This window comes from Procambarus clarkii, chromosome 40, assembly GCF_040958095.1.
Source record: "Procambarus clarkii isolate CNS0578487 chromosome 40, FALCON_Pclarkii_2.0, whole genome shotgun sequence".
In the NCBI taxonomy this organism is placed as follows: Eukaryota; Metazoa; Arthropoda; class Malacostraca; order Decapoda; family Cambaridae; genus Procambarus; species Procambarus clarkii.
Window position 1 is genome coordinate 21,555,796 of NC_091189.1, and position 13,975 is coordinate 21,569,770.

The 13,975-nt window shown below is 45.1% G+C and overlaps 1 protein-coding gene across 1 annotated transcript in view; it reads left to right on the forward strand.

Moving 5' to 3' along the window:
* The first annotated feature begins 13,233 nt into the window (after positions 1 to 13,233).
* Positions 13,234 to 13,975, forward strand: part of LOC138372833 (uncharacterized) — a 1,011-nt gene continuing 269 nt past the window's right edge. Inside the window, exon 1 of the mRNA XM_069338496.1 lies at positions 13,234 to 13,975. This exon is cut by the window's right edge and continues 269 nt beyond it. Coding sequence (XP_069194597.1) covers positions 13,234 to 13,975 — 742 coding nt within the window.

Sequence of the window (13,975 nt, forward strand, 5' to 3'; positions counted from 1 at the left end):
ATTATCATTAGTTTTCTTTTCTTAGAGCGTAACATAACCAATGTTCCAGCAATGTGTAAATATTTCAGTCAAAATGATCTGCTACCAGAAATTTTAGCCAAATATCCCCAGTTTGCTAACTGTAGGTAGTAACTGAGTGATTGTAACCTATCCACCACTGCCCACTGGATGGGGGGGGGGGGCGGTGTGCAGGACAAACATATCAATTGTGACACTAGCTCTCCACATATGTCAGTTGCTTAATTAGAGAAACTGTCCTAGCTTGTGGTCGGTCTCGAAACCATTGATGATGTGAAGATGTGCAGTGAATTTTGTAACTAGCTCATCAAGATTGTTACTTGCTTATATAAATGAATTGTGGGGTTCAGTCCCTGAGCCCATTATGTGCCTCTGTAACCCTTTCCACTACCGCCCACAAGATGGGTATGGGGTGCATAATATATGAACTAAACTAAACTTTTTTTTGGGGGGGAGGTTATCTTCTTGAGGTTATCTTGAGATGATTTCGGGGCTTTAGTGTCCCTGTGGCCCGGTCCTCGACCAGGCCTCCACCCCCAGGAAGCAGCCCGTGACAGCTGACTAACACCCAGGTACCTATTTTACTGCTAGGTAACAGGGGCATAGGGTGAAAGAAACTCTGCCCATTGTTTCTCGCCTGCGCCCGGGATCGAACCCGGGACCACAGGATCACAAGTCCAGTGTGCTGCCCGCTCGGCCGACCGGCTCCCTACCGGAGGGGGGGGGGGGGAGGACCTATTTTGTACTATTTGTTCCTACCCATTTTCGTTTTTATTTATTAATGTTCGTTTTGTCGGGAATGAAGTATGGAATATGATCAGTCATATGAATGTCCTTTGTCATATACTGTTCTTGAGTAAATAATAATAATAAACATTATTGTTGGTTACTTATCACTTATTTACTTCCACTCTCTTGCTGTAAATATTTTCACCAGTTTCTTTGTTCGTATTTAGCGAACCATTCTCTACCTGGAGGCAACAGTACAGGTACTGACTGCTGCTGATGTTACTAAGTAATCAGTATCTGAGGAGTTAAGCAACTGTTGTGGGTTGCATCCTGGGGAAGGTCGGTAATTGATTTGGTGTTGGGCTTAAGACTATCAACCTCTGAAGGGTTATTAAGGGAATAAGAATAGTTTTGAGAACATCAACCTTAAGTCTGGTATTGGGTTTAAGTCCTATTAATTAACATCTGGAGGGTTATTAAGACAATATATATATAGCTTACTGATCATCCGGCAAGTATACTTTAGTCCTGACTATAGTCTAGGACTAAAGTAAACTCTAAGTATATATATATACACCGAGAAGTAGGGAATACCTCTCTGTGTATAATAATTCATTTTGTCGGAGACAAGAAGCCTGTGTATGGCGGACCTCGATACATTAAGCTTATATCGAGGTCTTGCCAAGATCAAACGTATATTAAGTGTTAAGCGAATAGAAGCATTTGGTAAATGGAAACGTGCCCATCCGTTTCTGTCCCACAAGGAATCCTCAACTGCGAGTCGAGAACGCAGCCACTGTACTACAACCCAAACAAACAAGAATCTTATTAAACTTATTACGGATGTTTTGCCCCAGCCATCCATTATGTCCCTTGTGTTCTTATCGGCGCCGCTTCCATTTTCTTTGTTTCCGCGTATTTTACTCCCTCGTCAATTTTCTCTCCTCCGCCCGCAGACAAAAGGCAAGAGAAGGCGAACAAAAAAAATCACCTTAGTCCATCGAACGACGGCGGTGAAAAATGATACTTTGTTCAGCCCGTCTTCGCGGGGAGGCGTGCTGGGGGAGGGGAGTGTGAGGGAGTATTTGGAGGGGATGGTTGATGGTGGCGAGCGCAGTTACAGGCCCGCTCCTCTGCCAGGTAAGTCCACTACGGGCTCACCATAGCCCGTGCTACTTGAAACTTTTTGTTCCCAGTAGCTGAATCTTAAACAACAACAACAACAACTGGTGGCGAGTGATGGGGTCTAGAGGTAATGAGGGAGGTGATGGGAGGATGGGTGGTTGGGAGTGACGACAGGTGTTGGGGTGGGGATAGATGTAATGGTGTAGAGTTGGACAGAGAGGTTTAGTGTGGGAAGAGAAGGATTTATAGGGCGAGTTGGGGATAAGTAAGGTGGGGGAGGGGATTTATAGGGTTTGGTATTGGTGGTTTAGGGTGCGAGGCATAGTTTAGAGTTTTGCTGGAGTGCGAAAAGATACGTGAATTCAGAGACAATTCTATAACCAATGTTCCAGCAATGTGTAAATATTTCATTCAAAATGATCTGCTACCAGAAATTTTAGCCAAATATCCCCAATTTGCTAACTGTAGGTTGTAACTAAGTGATTGTAACCTATCCACCGCTGCCCACTGGATGGGGGGCGGTGTGCAGGACAAACATATCAATTGTGACACTAGCTCTCCACATATGTCAGTTGCTTAATTTAGAAACTGTACTTGTGGTCGATCTCGAACCCATTTATGATGTGACGACTTATACTGAATTTTGTAACTAGCTCATCAAGATTGTAACTTGCTTAGCTAAATGAATTGTGGGGTTCAGTCCCTGAGCCCATTATGTGCCTCTGTAACCCTTTCCACTACCGCCCAAAAGATGGGTATGGGGTGCATAATAAATGAACTAAAACTAACTATTGGTTGAAGTTGAGTAAGGAGGAGGGGTAAGGTAACGTAATTATCAGAAAAAAACACTAACCCATTACGACTATACAACAGAGGAGGGTTAGGGATAACTTATTGACAAGGAGGTAATGAAGGCCAACCAGTACGAGAGCAACACATATTCCACTTTAAGTTACCCAAGTATACCCTAGCACAATAAATTATTGATCCCGTTTTCTTCCACCACACCCGCAATGTTTACATTCTCCTACACACATTATTGGAATGCGCTTAACATCAATATTAGATGAACTTATAACTAGTAGTTGTTTAGTCAGAATTTATTTGTTTTTGTATTGGGGCTGGTATTTTCTCCCCTGATTTCATGTATCACTAACCATCCTGTTAGTCTCCGTGGTGTAGTGGTAAGACACTCGCCTGGCGTTCCTCGAGCGCTATGTCATGGGTTCGTATCCTGGCCGGGGAGGATTTACTGGGCGCAATTCCTTAACTGTAGCCTCTGTTTAACGCAACAGTAAAATGTGTACTTGGATGAAAAAACGATTCTTCGCGGCGGGGTTCGTATTCCAGGGACCTGCCCGAAACGCTACGCGTACTAGTGGCTGTACAAGAATGTAACAACTCTTGTATATATCTCAAAAAAAAAAATGGGAATATTTGATGAACTTACGGTTAGTTTTTGATCTACTCTGTGTAATCTTTCTTATATAATAGGGTAGCAGCACACTGCTGTGTATACCTAAGCTAGTTAATAAAAAAAATCAATTTATACAATTATACAAAAAGTTAATTTTCTAAAGCTATTACAAAATACCGAAACATTTAACGTTGGGGCATTATCATCTTTAAAACTGTCCCGTAGGAATGATAACGTCTCAACATTTAAGATCCAAAGGGGAGTTGACACAGTAGACAAAGCAGCATTGTTTAAAGCTAGGAACAGCAGAACGAGGTGTGAATGGAAACTTGAGACGCAAATGAGTCAGAGACGTCAGAAAAAACTTTCAGTGTTAGAGCTGTTAATAATTGGAAAAGGCTAGACGTAGAAGTCATTGAAGCTAAATCGATTCAAAGTTTTAAATGTAAATATAATAATCACGTAAGAAATGAGTCATTGTATTAATCTAAGAACGTTCGGAAGGCGGGGCTAGGAGCCTATCCTGACTCTGCAAGTACATCTGAGTACAATCTAGAATCCCGGGTTCGATCCCTAAACGGAAGAGAAACAGTTAGGTACGTACGTCAGTGTATGAAGTAGTTACAGAGCTCAGAGTACTTCATACCATTTGATCTGAAATAATTAATAACAGGGACTCCACAGTGTTGGAGTTCAAGTAAGTTTTTTTTTTTTGAGGTAATGAAATACATCTCAAAAGGATAAAGTGGCTTAGGCTATTTCTACCCTGATACACAGTGTTGGAGAGCGTGTCCCAGCTCTTGTTCACATAGTTTACAAGTGGAATACTCACCATCGGGGGATTCATTGCAACGAAATGATCCATAAGCAACGAAATCTTAGCCTAATTCTGGCAATTAGAATGCCACACTGTTTAGAGAGGATGTTTTGTGCTGGCCGTACACACAGTTCTCAGTTCTGAACCTTATAACTCTTCACACTCGTGTTCTCTGCCCTTAGTGTCACCGACTGCTCTTCTGTCAGCCTTAATATCCTGATTTATGAATAAACGTTTTAACTTTGAATTATTTGAGTTCCCTTATCACTAAAATATGACTATAGATTTACAATGCAATGAATAAATTAGCCTAATCAAATCTTAAATCAATTGAATGGAGATAAAATTAACCAAATCCATGAGGTTAAGTCATGTTAAGCACCATTGGGTCTGGCCAGTAAGTAGATGGGCAACTTCGGTTGTGGGTAGAGGGACCCCGATATATTAAACGGTTTCCTGTTCGCGACAATAACATCGCGGCTCTATATAACGCTGTGAAGCTGCGTGCACTGTTGTAGTCTGAAGCTCTCTGGCCCAACCAGAGCGACGGTCTCGCGTCATGCAGGTCGGCGTTCAATCCCCGACCGTCCAAGTGGTTGGGCACCATTCCTTCCCTCCGTCCCATTCCAAATCCTTATCCTGGCCCCTTCCAAGTACTATATAATCGTAATGGCTTTGCGTTTCTCCTGACAGTTCCTCTTCTAGCCCCTGTATTTATAAAGGGAGTACATAATGTATTTATTATGTACTTTATGTATTTATGTATTAATACATAATGTATTAAGCTTTCTGCACTTCGGAATTAGAAACTTTATTAGTAAAAATTGAAACCGATTCCCAACCAAAAACGTACAAGAATACGGCTATTTTACTTAATCAAAAACGGACGCACCCAAGCAACCCACCTAACCTATCGAGGCCGATTCATATAACACGTCAATATTACGCTATTTTATTTTTTACTAATACGTCGCATTTTTAGCGCTTCGGTCGATTCTGGAAAAAGTACGACGTATTAGGAACATGAAAGAGCGGGAGAGTAGAGCAGCACAGACAGACTCCGCCAGAGACGTCTAGCTTGTGCTACGTCTCACTAATACGTCACATTATTTACGGAATCTACCAATCCGCTATAAATGCGACGTGTTTGTAATGATTAAAGCGCCGTAATATTGACGTTTTCTATACATCGGCCTCGAGAGGTTAGGTGGGGATGCTTGGGTTCCTACGTTTCTGGTTAGGTAAAACAGTTATTTTTGACGTTTCTAGTTGGAATAACAGTTGCATTTTTAACGGAGTGGCAAATTGAATCGGATTGCTTAACAACCCGAGCTTAACAATCAATTGTTAGACAATTAACGACCCTTTTCCCAGGATAATATATTCACTCCCCCCCCCCCCAAGGTAAGGAAGGTAAGGGGGAGTTAGGAGGGTGAAGGAGGGGAGGTAGAGAGCAACGGGGAACTTAGTGAAAAAGTTGGGGGTTAAGATTGATTTAACGTGTTGGAGGGGGTGGGGGGAAGGGGGAGGAAGAAGTGGGGGGTTGGGAGGTTAGCAACAACACACATTAAAGGTAACCTTTCACCCTTCACAGCCGCTCCTCTCCCATAATACATCCCATGTTGCATGTAATCCACTACTCCGTTACAATCGAGGCGTATTATTAACACAAATAAAGCCACCATAATATCGACGTTTTCTGTGTATCGGCCTTGATAGGTTAGGTGGGTTGCTTAGGTTCATACGTTTCTAGTTATGCAAAGTTGGGAATAACAGTTACATTTTTTACGGGGTGGCAAACCGAATGAACAGCTGCTTGCTTCTCCTACTGGAATTATCACGTAACACCTGCTTTATTAACGTAGATTTTGAGAGACTGAGCGAATGTGGAGCACGCGATTGGTGCCTCTGGTGGAGGTGCTGGCTAATCAAGTAAGTAATTATCAGAAGAAAGCACCAATCCGCGGAGACTAGCGCCGGCCAATCACTTACTGTAGAGCTGGCCAGTCACCAGGTACTGTAGTGCTGGCCAGTCACCAGGTACTGTAGTGCTGGCCAGTCACCAGGTACTGTAGAGCTGGCCAGTCACCAGGTACTGTAGAGCCGGCCAGTCACCAGGTACTGTAGTGCTGGCCAGTCACCAGGTACTGTAGAGCCGGCCAGTCACCAGGTACTGTAGAGCTGGCCAGTCACCAGGTACTGTAGAGCCGGCCAGTCACCAGGTACTGTAGTGCTGGCCAGTCACCAGGTACTGTAGCGCTGGCCAGTCACCAGGTACTGTAGAGCTGGCCAGTCACCAGGTACTGTAGTGCTGGCCAGTCACCAGGTACTGTAGTGCTGGCCAGTCACCAGGTACTGTAGCGCTGGCCAGTCACCAGGTACTGTAGCGCCGGCCAGTCACCAGGTACTGTAGCGCTGGCCAGTCACCAGGTACTGTAGCGCTGGCCAGTCACCAGGTACTGTAGCGCCGGCCAGTCACCAGGTACTGTAGAGCCGGCCAGTCACCAGGTACTGTAGCGCCGGCCAGTCACCAGGTACTGTAGTGCTGGCCAGTCACCAGGTACTGTAGTGCTGGCCAGTCACCAGGTACTGTAGTGCTGGCCAGTCACCAGGTACTGTAGAGCCGGCCAGTCACCAGGTACTGTAGCGCCGGCCAGTCACCAGGTACTGTAGCGCTGGCCAGTCACCAGGTACTTGCTTACCTGGTAATTGGCGGGCGCTTACTTATCAATGAAGACAGACAGGGAGGGAGGTGTAGCTCTTGATGCACCGCCCACTACCCTGTGTTCTTCACACAAGAAGACCAAGGCAAGAGTATGACAACAACAACATGGCAGTTAACACAATAACTGAGAGGGCAGCCTCTGCTGTCTGTAGAAATAGATCCCATCTGCTTATCATGGGCGACTTCAATCACGGAAGGATAGACTGGAAGAAGAAGGAACCTCATGGAGGTGAGGATACATGGAGAGTCAAGCTAATGGAGGTGGCGACAAGAAAGTTTCTAAGCCAACATGTCAGGGAACCCACTAGGATGAGAGGAAACGATGAACCAGCGAGACTCGACCTGGTCTTTACTCTGAACGACTATGACATACGGGAAATCGGCTTTGAGGCCCCAGTAGGAATGAAGGACCACAGTGTACTGACGTTTGAGTATCTGGTTGAAGAAGGGTTATTGAACTCGAGGAGGGTTACTGAAAACAAAAGGTTAGCATTCCGAAAGAGAAACTATGGGGAGATAAGAAAATTCCTAACAGATGGGAATGGGAAACATGGGAAACAGAGCTCAGGAGAAAGACGGGCCAAGACATGATGAACTACATCACGCACAAGTGCAAGGAAGCAGCAAACAAGTTTGTCCCAGTCCAGAAAGAAAACAATGAAATGAAGATGAGAAACCCATGATTTAATCAGAGGTGTAGGCTAGCTAAGCAGCAAAGTAAAAGGACATGGAGAAACTATAGGAATAACAGGACATTTGAGAGCAGAGAAAGATACCAGAGTGCCAAGGATGAATATGTCAGGATGAGCAGAGAGGCAGAAAGACAATACGAAAATGACTTCGCAAGCAAGGCAAAGACTCAACCTAAATTGCTGCACAGCCACATCAGGAGAAAAACAGCAGTAAAGGAACAGGTAATGAAATTAAGGATAGGGGCAGAAGGATTTACTACAAACGACAAGGAAGTGTGTGAGGAACTGAATAAGAAATTCCAGAAGGTCTTCACCTTAGAGCAAGAAGAAATTCCAGAGATAAGAGAGTGAATAGTTAACCAGGAACCATTGGAAGAGTTTGAGATTACCAGCGGGGAAGTAAGGAAGTGTTTACTAGAGATGGATGTGACAAAGGCTATAGGCCCAGATGAAATCTTCCCTTGGATACTAAAGGAAGGAGCAGAAGAACTGTGCCTACCACTCTCCATAGTGTATAACAAATCACTGGCAATAGGGGAACTGCCAGAAATTTGGAAAGCAGCTAACGTAGTCCCGATATACAAGAAAGGGGATAGACAGGAGGCACTGAACTACAGGCCGGTGTCCCTAACCTGCATACCATGCAAGCTGATGGAGAAGATTATGCGAAGAAAGCTAGTGGAACATCTGAAGCGAAAGAACTTTGTAACACAGCATTAACATGGGATCAGGGATGGTAAGTCCTACCTCACAGGGTTACTTGAATTCTACCACCAGGCAACAAAAATCAGGCAAGAAAGAGAAGGGTGGGCAGACTGCATATTTTTGGATTGCCAGAAAGCCTTTGATACAGTACCACACAAGAGGCTAGTGAAAAAGCTGGAGATGCAGGCTGGAGTGAAAGGGAAGGTACTCCATTGGATAAGGGAGTACCTAAGCAACAGGAGACAACGAGTCAATGTGAGGGGTGAGGTCTCAGATTGACGAGACGTTACAAGCGGAGTCCCGCAGGGGTCAGTCCTTGGACCTATACTGCTTCTGATATATGTAAATGATCTCCCAGAGGGTATAGACTAGTTTCTCTCAATGTTTGCTGATGATGCAAAAATTATGAGGCGGGGGACGCACACCCTCCATCGGAGAGGCAGCTGGAAACGCCACCCGAGACCAGGGGAAAACCTCCACGTCCAGAGACCCCACAGGCGGAGGAGGCATAGACGACCCCATCGTAAAGCAAAAACGTACCCTGCACAAGCAGGGTACCACACAGGTCACGGGACCGACACCTAACCAACGACTCAGCGCTTGAGTTGTCAACTGAGGATCAACACCTGAGCACGTCCGCCCCCTCTGGCGACCAGCGAGCGAATCCCATTGTGACAACTGGAGAGGAAACTGCGTGGAAATAGAGTAGGATCGAAAACCTGAGGAGAATAAAGCTATGATTTGTTCAGATTTGAAACCTATACCTATTGGCAGCACAAAACGTGGACCAGACTGTGCGACACAGTGGTTGCCAGGATCAGGTTGGGTTACCGTTACCTGTGGCAGGTGGCTGCAGGTGACGGATCTCCCAATCCTGAGCACTCCAGGTGCGAACTCTGTGAGCAGGAACTGCGGCATGATCTCCCACACTACATCACCGAATGCCCAGTTATTAGACCTTTCAGATCCTTTGGCATGAGGTACCTGGAGCTTTGTAATTACTTTATTCACTCTCGTGTTCTTGAGGATATTCTCATAATGAACCCGGAGTCTGCCAGTGCAGACTACTTATCACGTGCCTCTATATGACTAACCATCCTGTGTGATGGGAATTTTTTAGCATCACGTAGCTAGCTTTTTGACACACTGTACTCGCCTTCATATAGTAGAGGGTAGCTGCACAAATGCAGATGTACCCAATATATTAATAGACAAAAAATGAGGAGAGTACGTACCCCTCTGCGTCATCGCTACTCTCTCAAGACACCTAACCCGACCTAACTTTGCCTAAACTTAATCTAGGTTTACACAATGTTTTGTGATACTTGACCTGGGGAGGATCGTACATCTGATGCCTCTGTTCCCCTAGCGGTAAATAGGTACTTGGGAGTTCAACTGTTGTGGGTGTCATCCTGGGAAAAGTCAGTAGTTGACCTAAGAAGACCTCGATAAGCCTAAGAAAAGGCTTGCTGACCCCGATAACGTCAATTAATGTATTCGCAAACAGCAAATCTGACCCCAGTTAAGAGGATTCACCACTCTGTAAAAAATGCAACGCTTTTGGTGAACCAGAAACGTATGAGAATCCAAGCATCCCGCCTAACCTATCTAGACCAAAACGTAGAAAACGTCAATATTATGGTGCTTTAATTTAGCTAATACGTCGCATTTGTTAAATGATTGATCGATTACGTAAAAAAGTGACGTATTAGGCAAGAGGCCGAACACCAAGTTTACCAAGGTCTCTTGTGTCATTATCAGGTCTACAGACCCGGCTTGTATGCAGGATCAAGCCAGCTGTGGCGTACCCCTGACCAAGCCGGGTCTGGCGTACCCATGGCCAAGCCGGCTGTGACGTACTCATGATGAGGCCGGGTCTGGCGTACCCATGACCAAGCCGGCTGTGGCGTACCCATGACCAAGCCGGGTCTGGCGTACCCATGACCAAGCCGGCTGTGACGTACTCATGATGAGGCCGGGTCTGGCGTACCCATGACCAAGCCGGCTGTGGCGTACCCATGACCAAGCCGGTGGTGGCGTACCCAGACCAAGCCGGCTGTGGCGTACCCAGACCAAGCCGGCTGTGGCGTACCCAGACCAAGCCGGCTGTGGCGTACCCAGACCAAGCCGGCTGTGGCGTACCCAGACCAAGCCGGCTGTGGCGTACCCAGACCAAGCCGGCTGTGGCGTACCCAGACCAAGCCGGCTGTGGCGTACCCAGACCAAGCCGGGTCTGGCGTACCCACGAACAAAGACCTGGCTTAGTAAGGAGAGGCAAGCCAGGAGGAGGAGCAGTGAGCAAGAGCGCTGCAGTGCACAGTAGATCAATGCAACACACATAGCTCTCGCCTAGTGCGTAATTTAACAGGTATTCTCCTTAATAAATAATAAGTTTATCGAACAGGTGAGCGGCCATATCCCGAGACGAGTTAAGATTTTATGGACTAACATCACGATAATGGAAGATTTCTGCGGTAATGGTCATTTGAAGTAGTTTATTGCTCTGACCTAACAAATTGCTCAATCACCCACTTTGATGGTGGGTAGTTTGGGCATACACATGTTTTTGTGCCTTGCGTTACTTCGCTATAATTTTATAAAGCCTTACGTTAAGTATTTGTTAATATCAATGCGTTATCCTGTGGTTGGTAATTACCATAGAGGAATTATACCAATGTTAATTTGCACAGTTAATTAGATCTAGTTTGAGGTTGGGTTTAAAGCCTATCACCAAAGAAGGGAACCCCTGGAAGGTTATTATATAAGGCCACCACTGTAACGCGGGGGAGGGATAGTTCTCTTGTATCCATTATCCCGCCCCTAGTTAACTATCCTAGAGTTCCTACTGTAACCTCTCTAGTTCAACACCTTGTGACCTAGATATTTGATTACCTAGGTGGTACAACTACAAAGTGCCGTAACTTGATCGGTTATCCGCCGATCAAGTTTCTAGAGAAACTCTAGAAACATTTCACTGTCACAAACGTATAAGAGAAACGAAAGGAAAGAGATGAATAATGAAGTAATTAGTGAGGGTTTGGGGTGAGGGAGGTAGAGAGGTGGGAGGAGTAAGGAGGGGTCGTCAGGTGAAAGGGAAAGGGGAGAGAGGGTATGGAGATGAATAGGAAGTAGTGGTAGAGGTAGAAGGGTAGATAGGTAGAAGTAGATAGTAGAAGTAGAAAGGCTGCCACCATCCATTCTTGTCAGTACATACAAGACAAGGAATGGAACTTGTCTGTAGCAAAGGATGTTATTAGCATGTGTCAACTGGAATCATGTTCCAGGCAAGATTCTTTAACTCCATAGTCTCAAGAGTACTCTATATTCTAGTTTGCATATATCAGAAAATCCAAGAACTCAGGAACACAATTAAAATCAAATTAAAAGTAAGTGAATCAAGTATTTATTTAGCATCATAAATATCAGAATTCAAGCAATCGAACTGAAGGTTCATTATGTCCAGAGAACTTTGAGAGTCACTACAACTGACTGCCCCTAGAGATCACACAACATCTTAGTACACGAAATAAGTCACCTTTCATGTTCAACGCACCAAGTGTCTGCCTATAGCTGTATAGAGGAGGGTGATGGTCTGCAGTTGACAGACAGCAACCCGTTCTCACACTTTCTTACAGTCAATATTGACTTATTAAATACGTGCATATGTGACATACTAAACATACTAGTTTACCTTGAAAAGCTTCATAGAAAACACCGACCTTAGGTAAGGTCGGTGTTTTCTATGAAGCTTTTCAAGGTAAACTAGTATGTTTAGTATGTCACATATGCACGTATTTAATAAGTCAATATTGACTATACGAAAGTGCGAGAACGGGTTGCAGACAGTCACCCCCCCCGTCCGGCCGACAGCCTATCTCGGCTGTTGCCTTCTGCTCTGCAGTGCTGTCTCTGTTGTCTTATCGCTTCTTCCTCCCGAGTCCACAGCTCCTTGAGTATTTATTTGGGGACCAACTAGCTAACTCCGCCCACAAGTAGATAGCCCCAGGCCCTCTACCAAGTCACTCCTTAAACTGGCGGCATGTTTAAAGGATCCACCCGGATATCAGGCTACAATTATCAGATTACCAGAAACAAGGTCAACTTCACACGACTTGACCTTGGTCACTTGGTGGTCATTAACGCTTAGAGGTGTGAGTTTCTTAATTCCTAGGAGCCGCCAACCTGGCGCCTCTCAAAACTTGTCTTGCTTGACTCATGTACTATATATATATATATATATATATATATATATATATATATATATATATATATATATATATATATATATATATATATATGCGAACAAGCCTGAATGGTCCCCAGGACAATATGCAACTGAAAACTCACACCCCAGAAGTGACTCGAACCCATACTCCCAGGAGCAACGCAACTGGTATGTACAAGACGCCTTAATCCACTTGACCATCACGACCGGACATAATGAGGTGATAGCCGAGGCTATTTGAACCACCCCACCGCCGACACTCTTATATATATATATATATATATATATATATATATATATATATATATATATATATATATATATATATTAAATAAAACTAAACAAAACACCTTTACGGTGTTACACCACAATACCATACTAACCCAACCAACAAGTATACTTAAGTCCTGGACATAGTTCAGTGCTACAGTAAACTGTGGGTACACCCAGAGAAGCGGCGTACACCTCAGTGTACACCCTTCGATAACAGTGTCATCAAGCCTAACAGTGTTTACCAGCGTTGGTGTGGGTTATTTTTGGCCAAATTACCGTCAGTTATTTTAGTAAGTTGACGGCCGTTTTGTCGGGAGTGTTCCGACAACTTGTCAAATATTTAGTTATGCTTCCTGTTGTGAGGATCTGGGAGTCTTATAGAGGTCCCACCAGGTCAACGGCTAACCTTCATAGGATGCTAACCACAATAGTTGACTATACTGTTATAGGTGAAGAGCTGCATCAGGTGAAAGGAAACGTGTCCAATCGTTTTTGTCCTGCCCGGGGATGAACCTGGGTCTCTCGACTGAGAGTCGAGGGCACAGAGGACTACTGTGCTCAAGAACCACTGTGCTCAAGGACTATTGTGCTCAAGAACCACTGTGCTCAAGGACTACTGTGCTCAAGGACTACTGTGCTCAAGGACCACTGTGCTCAAGGACTACTGTGCTCAAGGACCACTGTGCTCAAGGACTATTGTGCTCAAGGACCACTGTGCTCAAGGACTACTGTGCTCAAGGACTACTGTGCTCAAGGACCACTGTGCTCAAGGACTACTGTGCTCGAGGACTACTGTGCTCAAGGACTACTGTGCTCAAGGACCACTGTGCTCGAGGACTACTGTGCTCGAGGACTACTGTGCTCGAGGACTACTGTGCTCAAGGACTACTGTGCTCGAGGACTACTGTGCTCGAGGACTACTGTGCTCAAGGACTACTGTGCTCAAGGACTACTGTGCTCGAGGACTACTGTGCTCAAGGACTACTGTGCTCGAGGACTACTGTGCTCAAGGATTACTGTGCTCAAGGATTACTGTGCTCAAGGACTACTGTGCTCAAGAACAACTGTGCTCAAGGACTACTGTGCTCGAGGACTACTGTGCTCAAGGACTACTGTGCTCAAGGACTACTGTGCTCGAGGACTACTGTGCTCAAGGACTACTGTGCTCGAGGACTACTGTGCTCAAGGACTACTGTGCTCGAGGACTACTGTGCTCAAGGATTACTGTGCTCAAGGATTACTGTGCTCA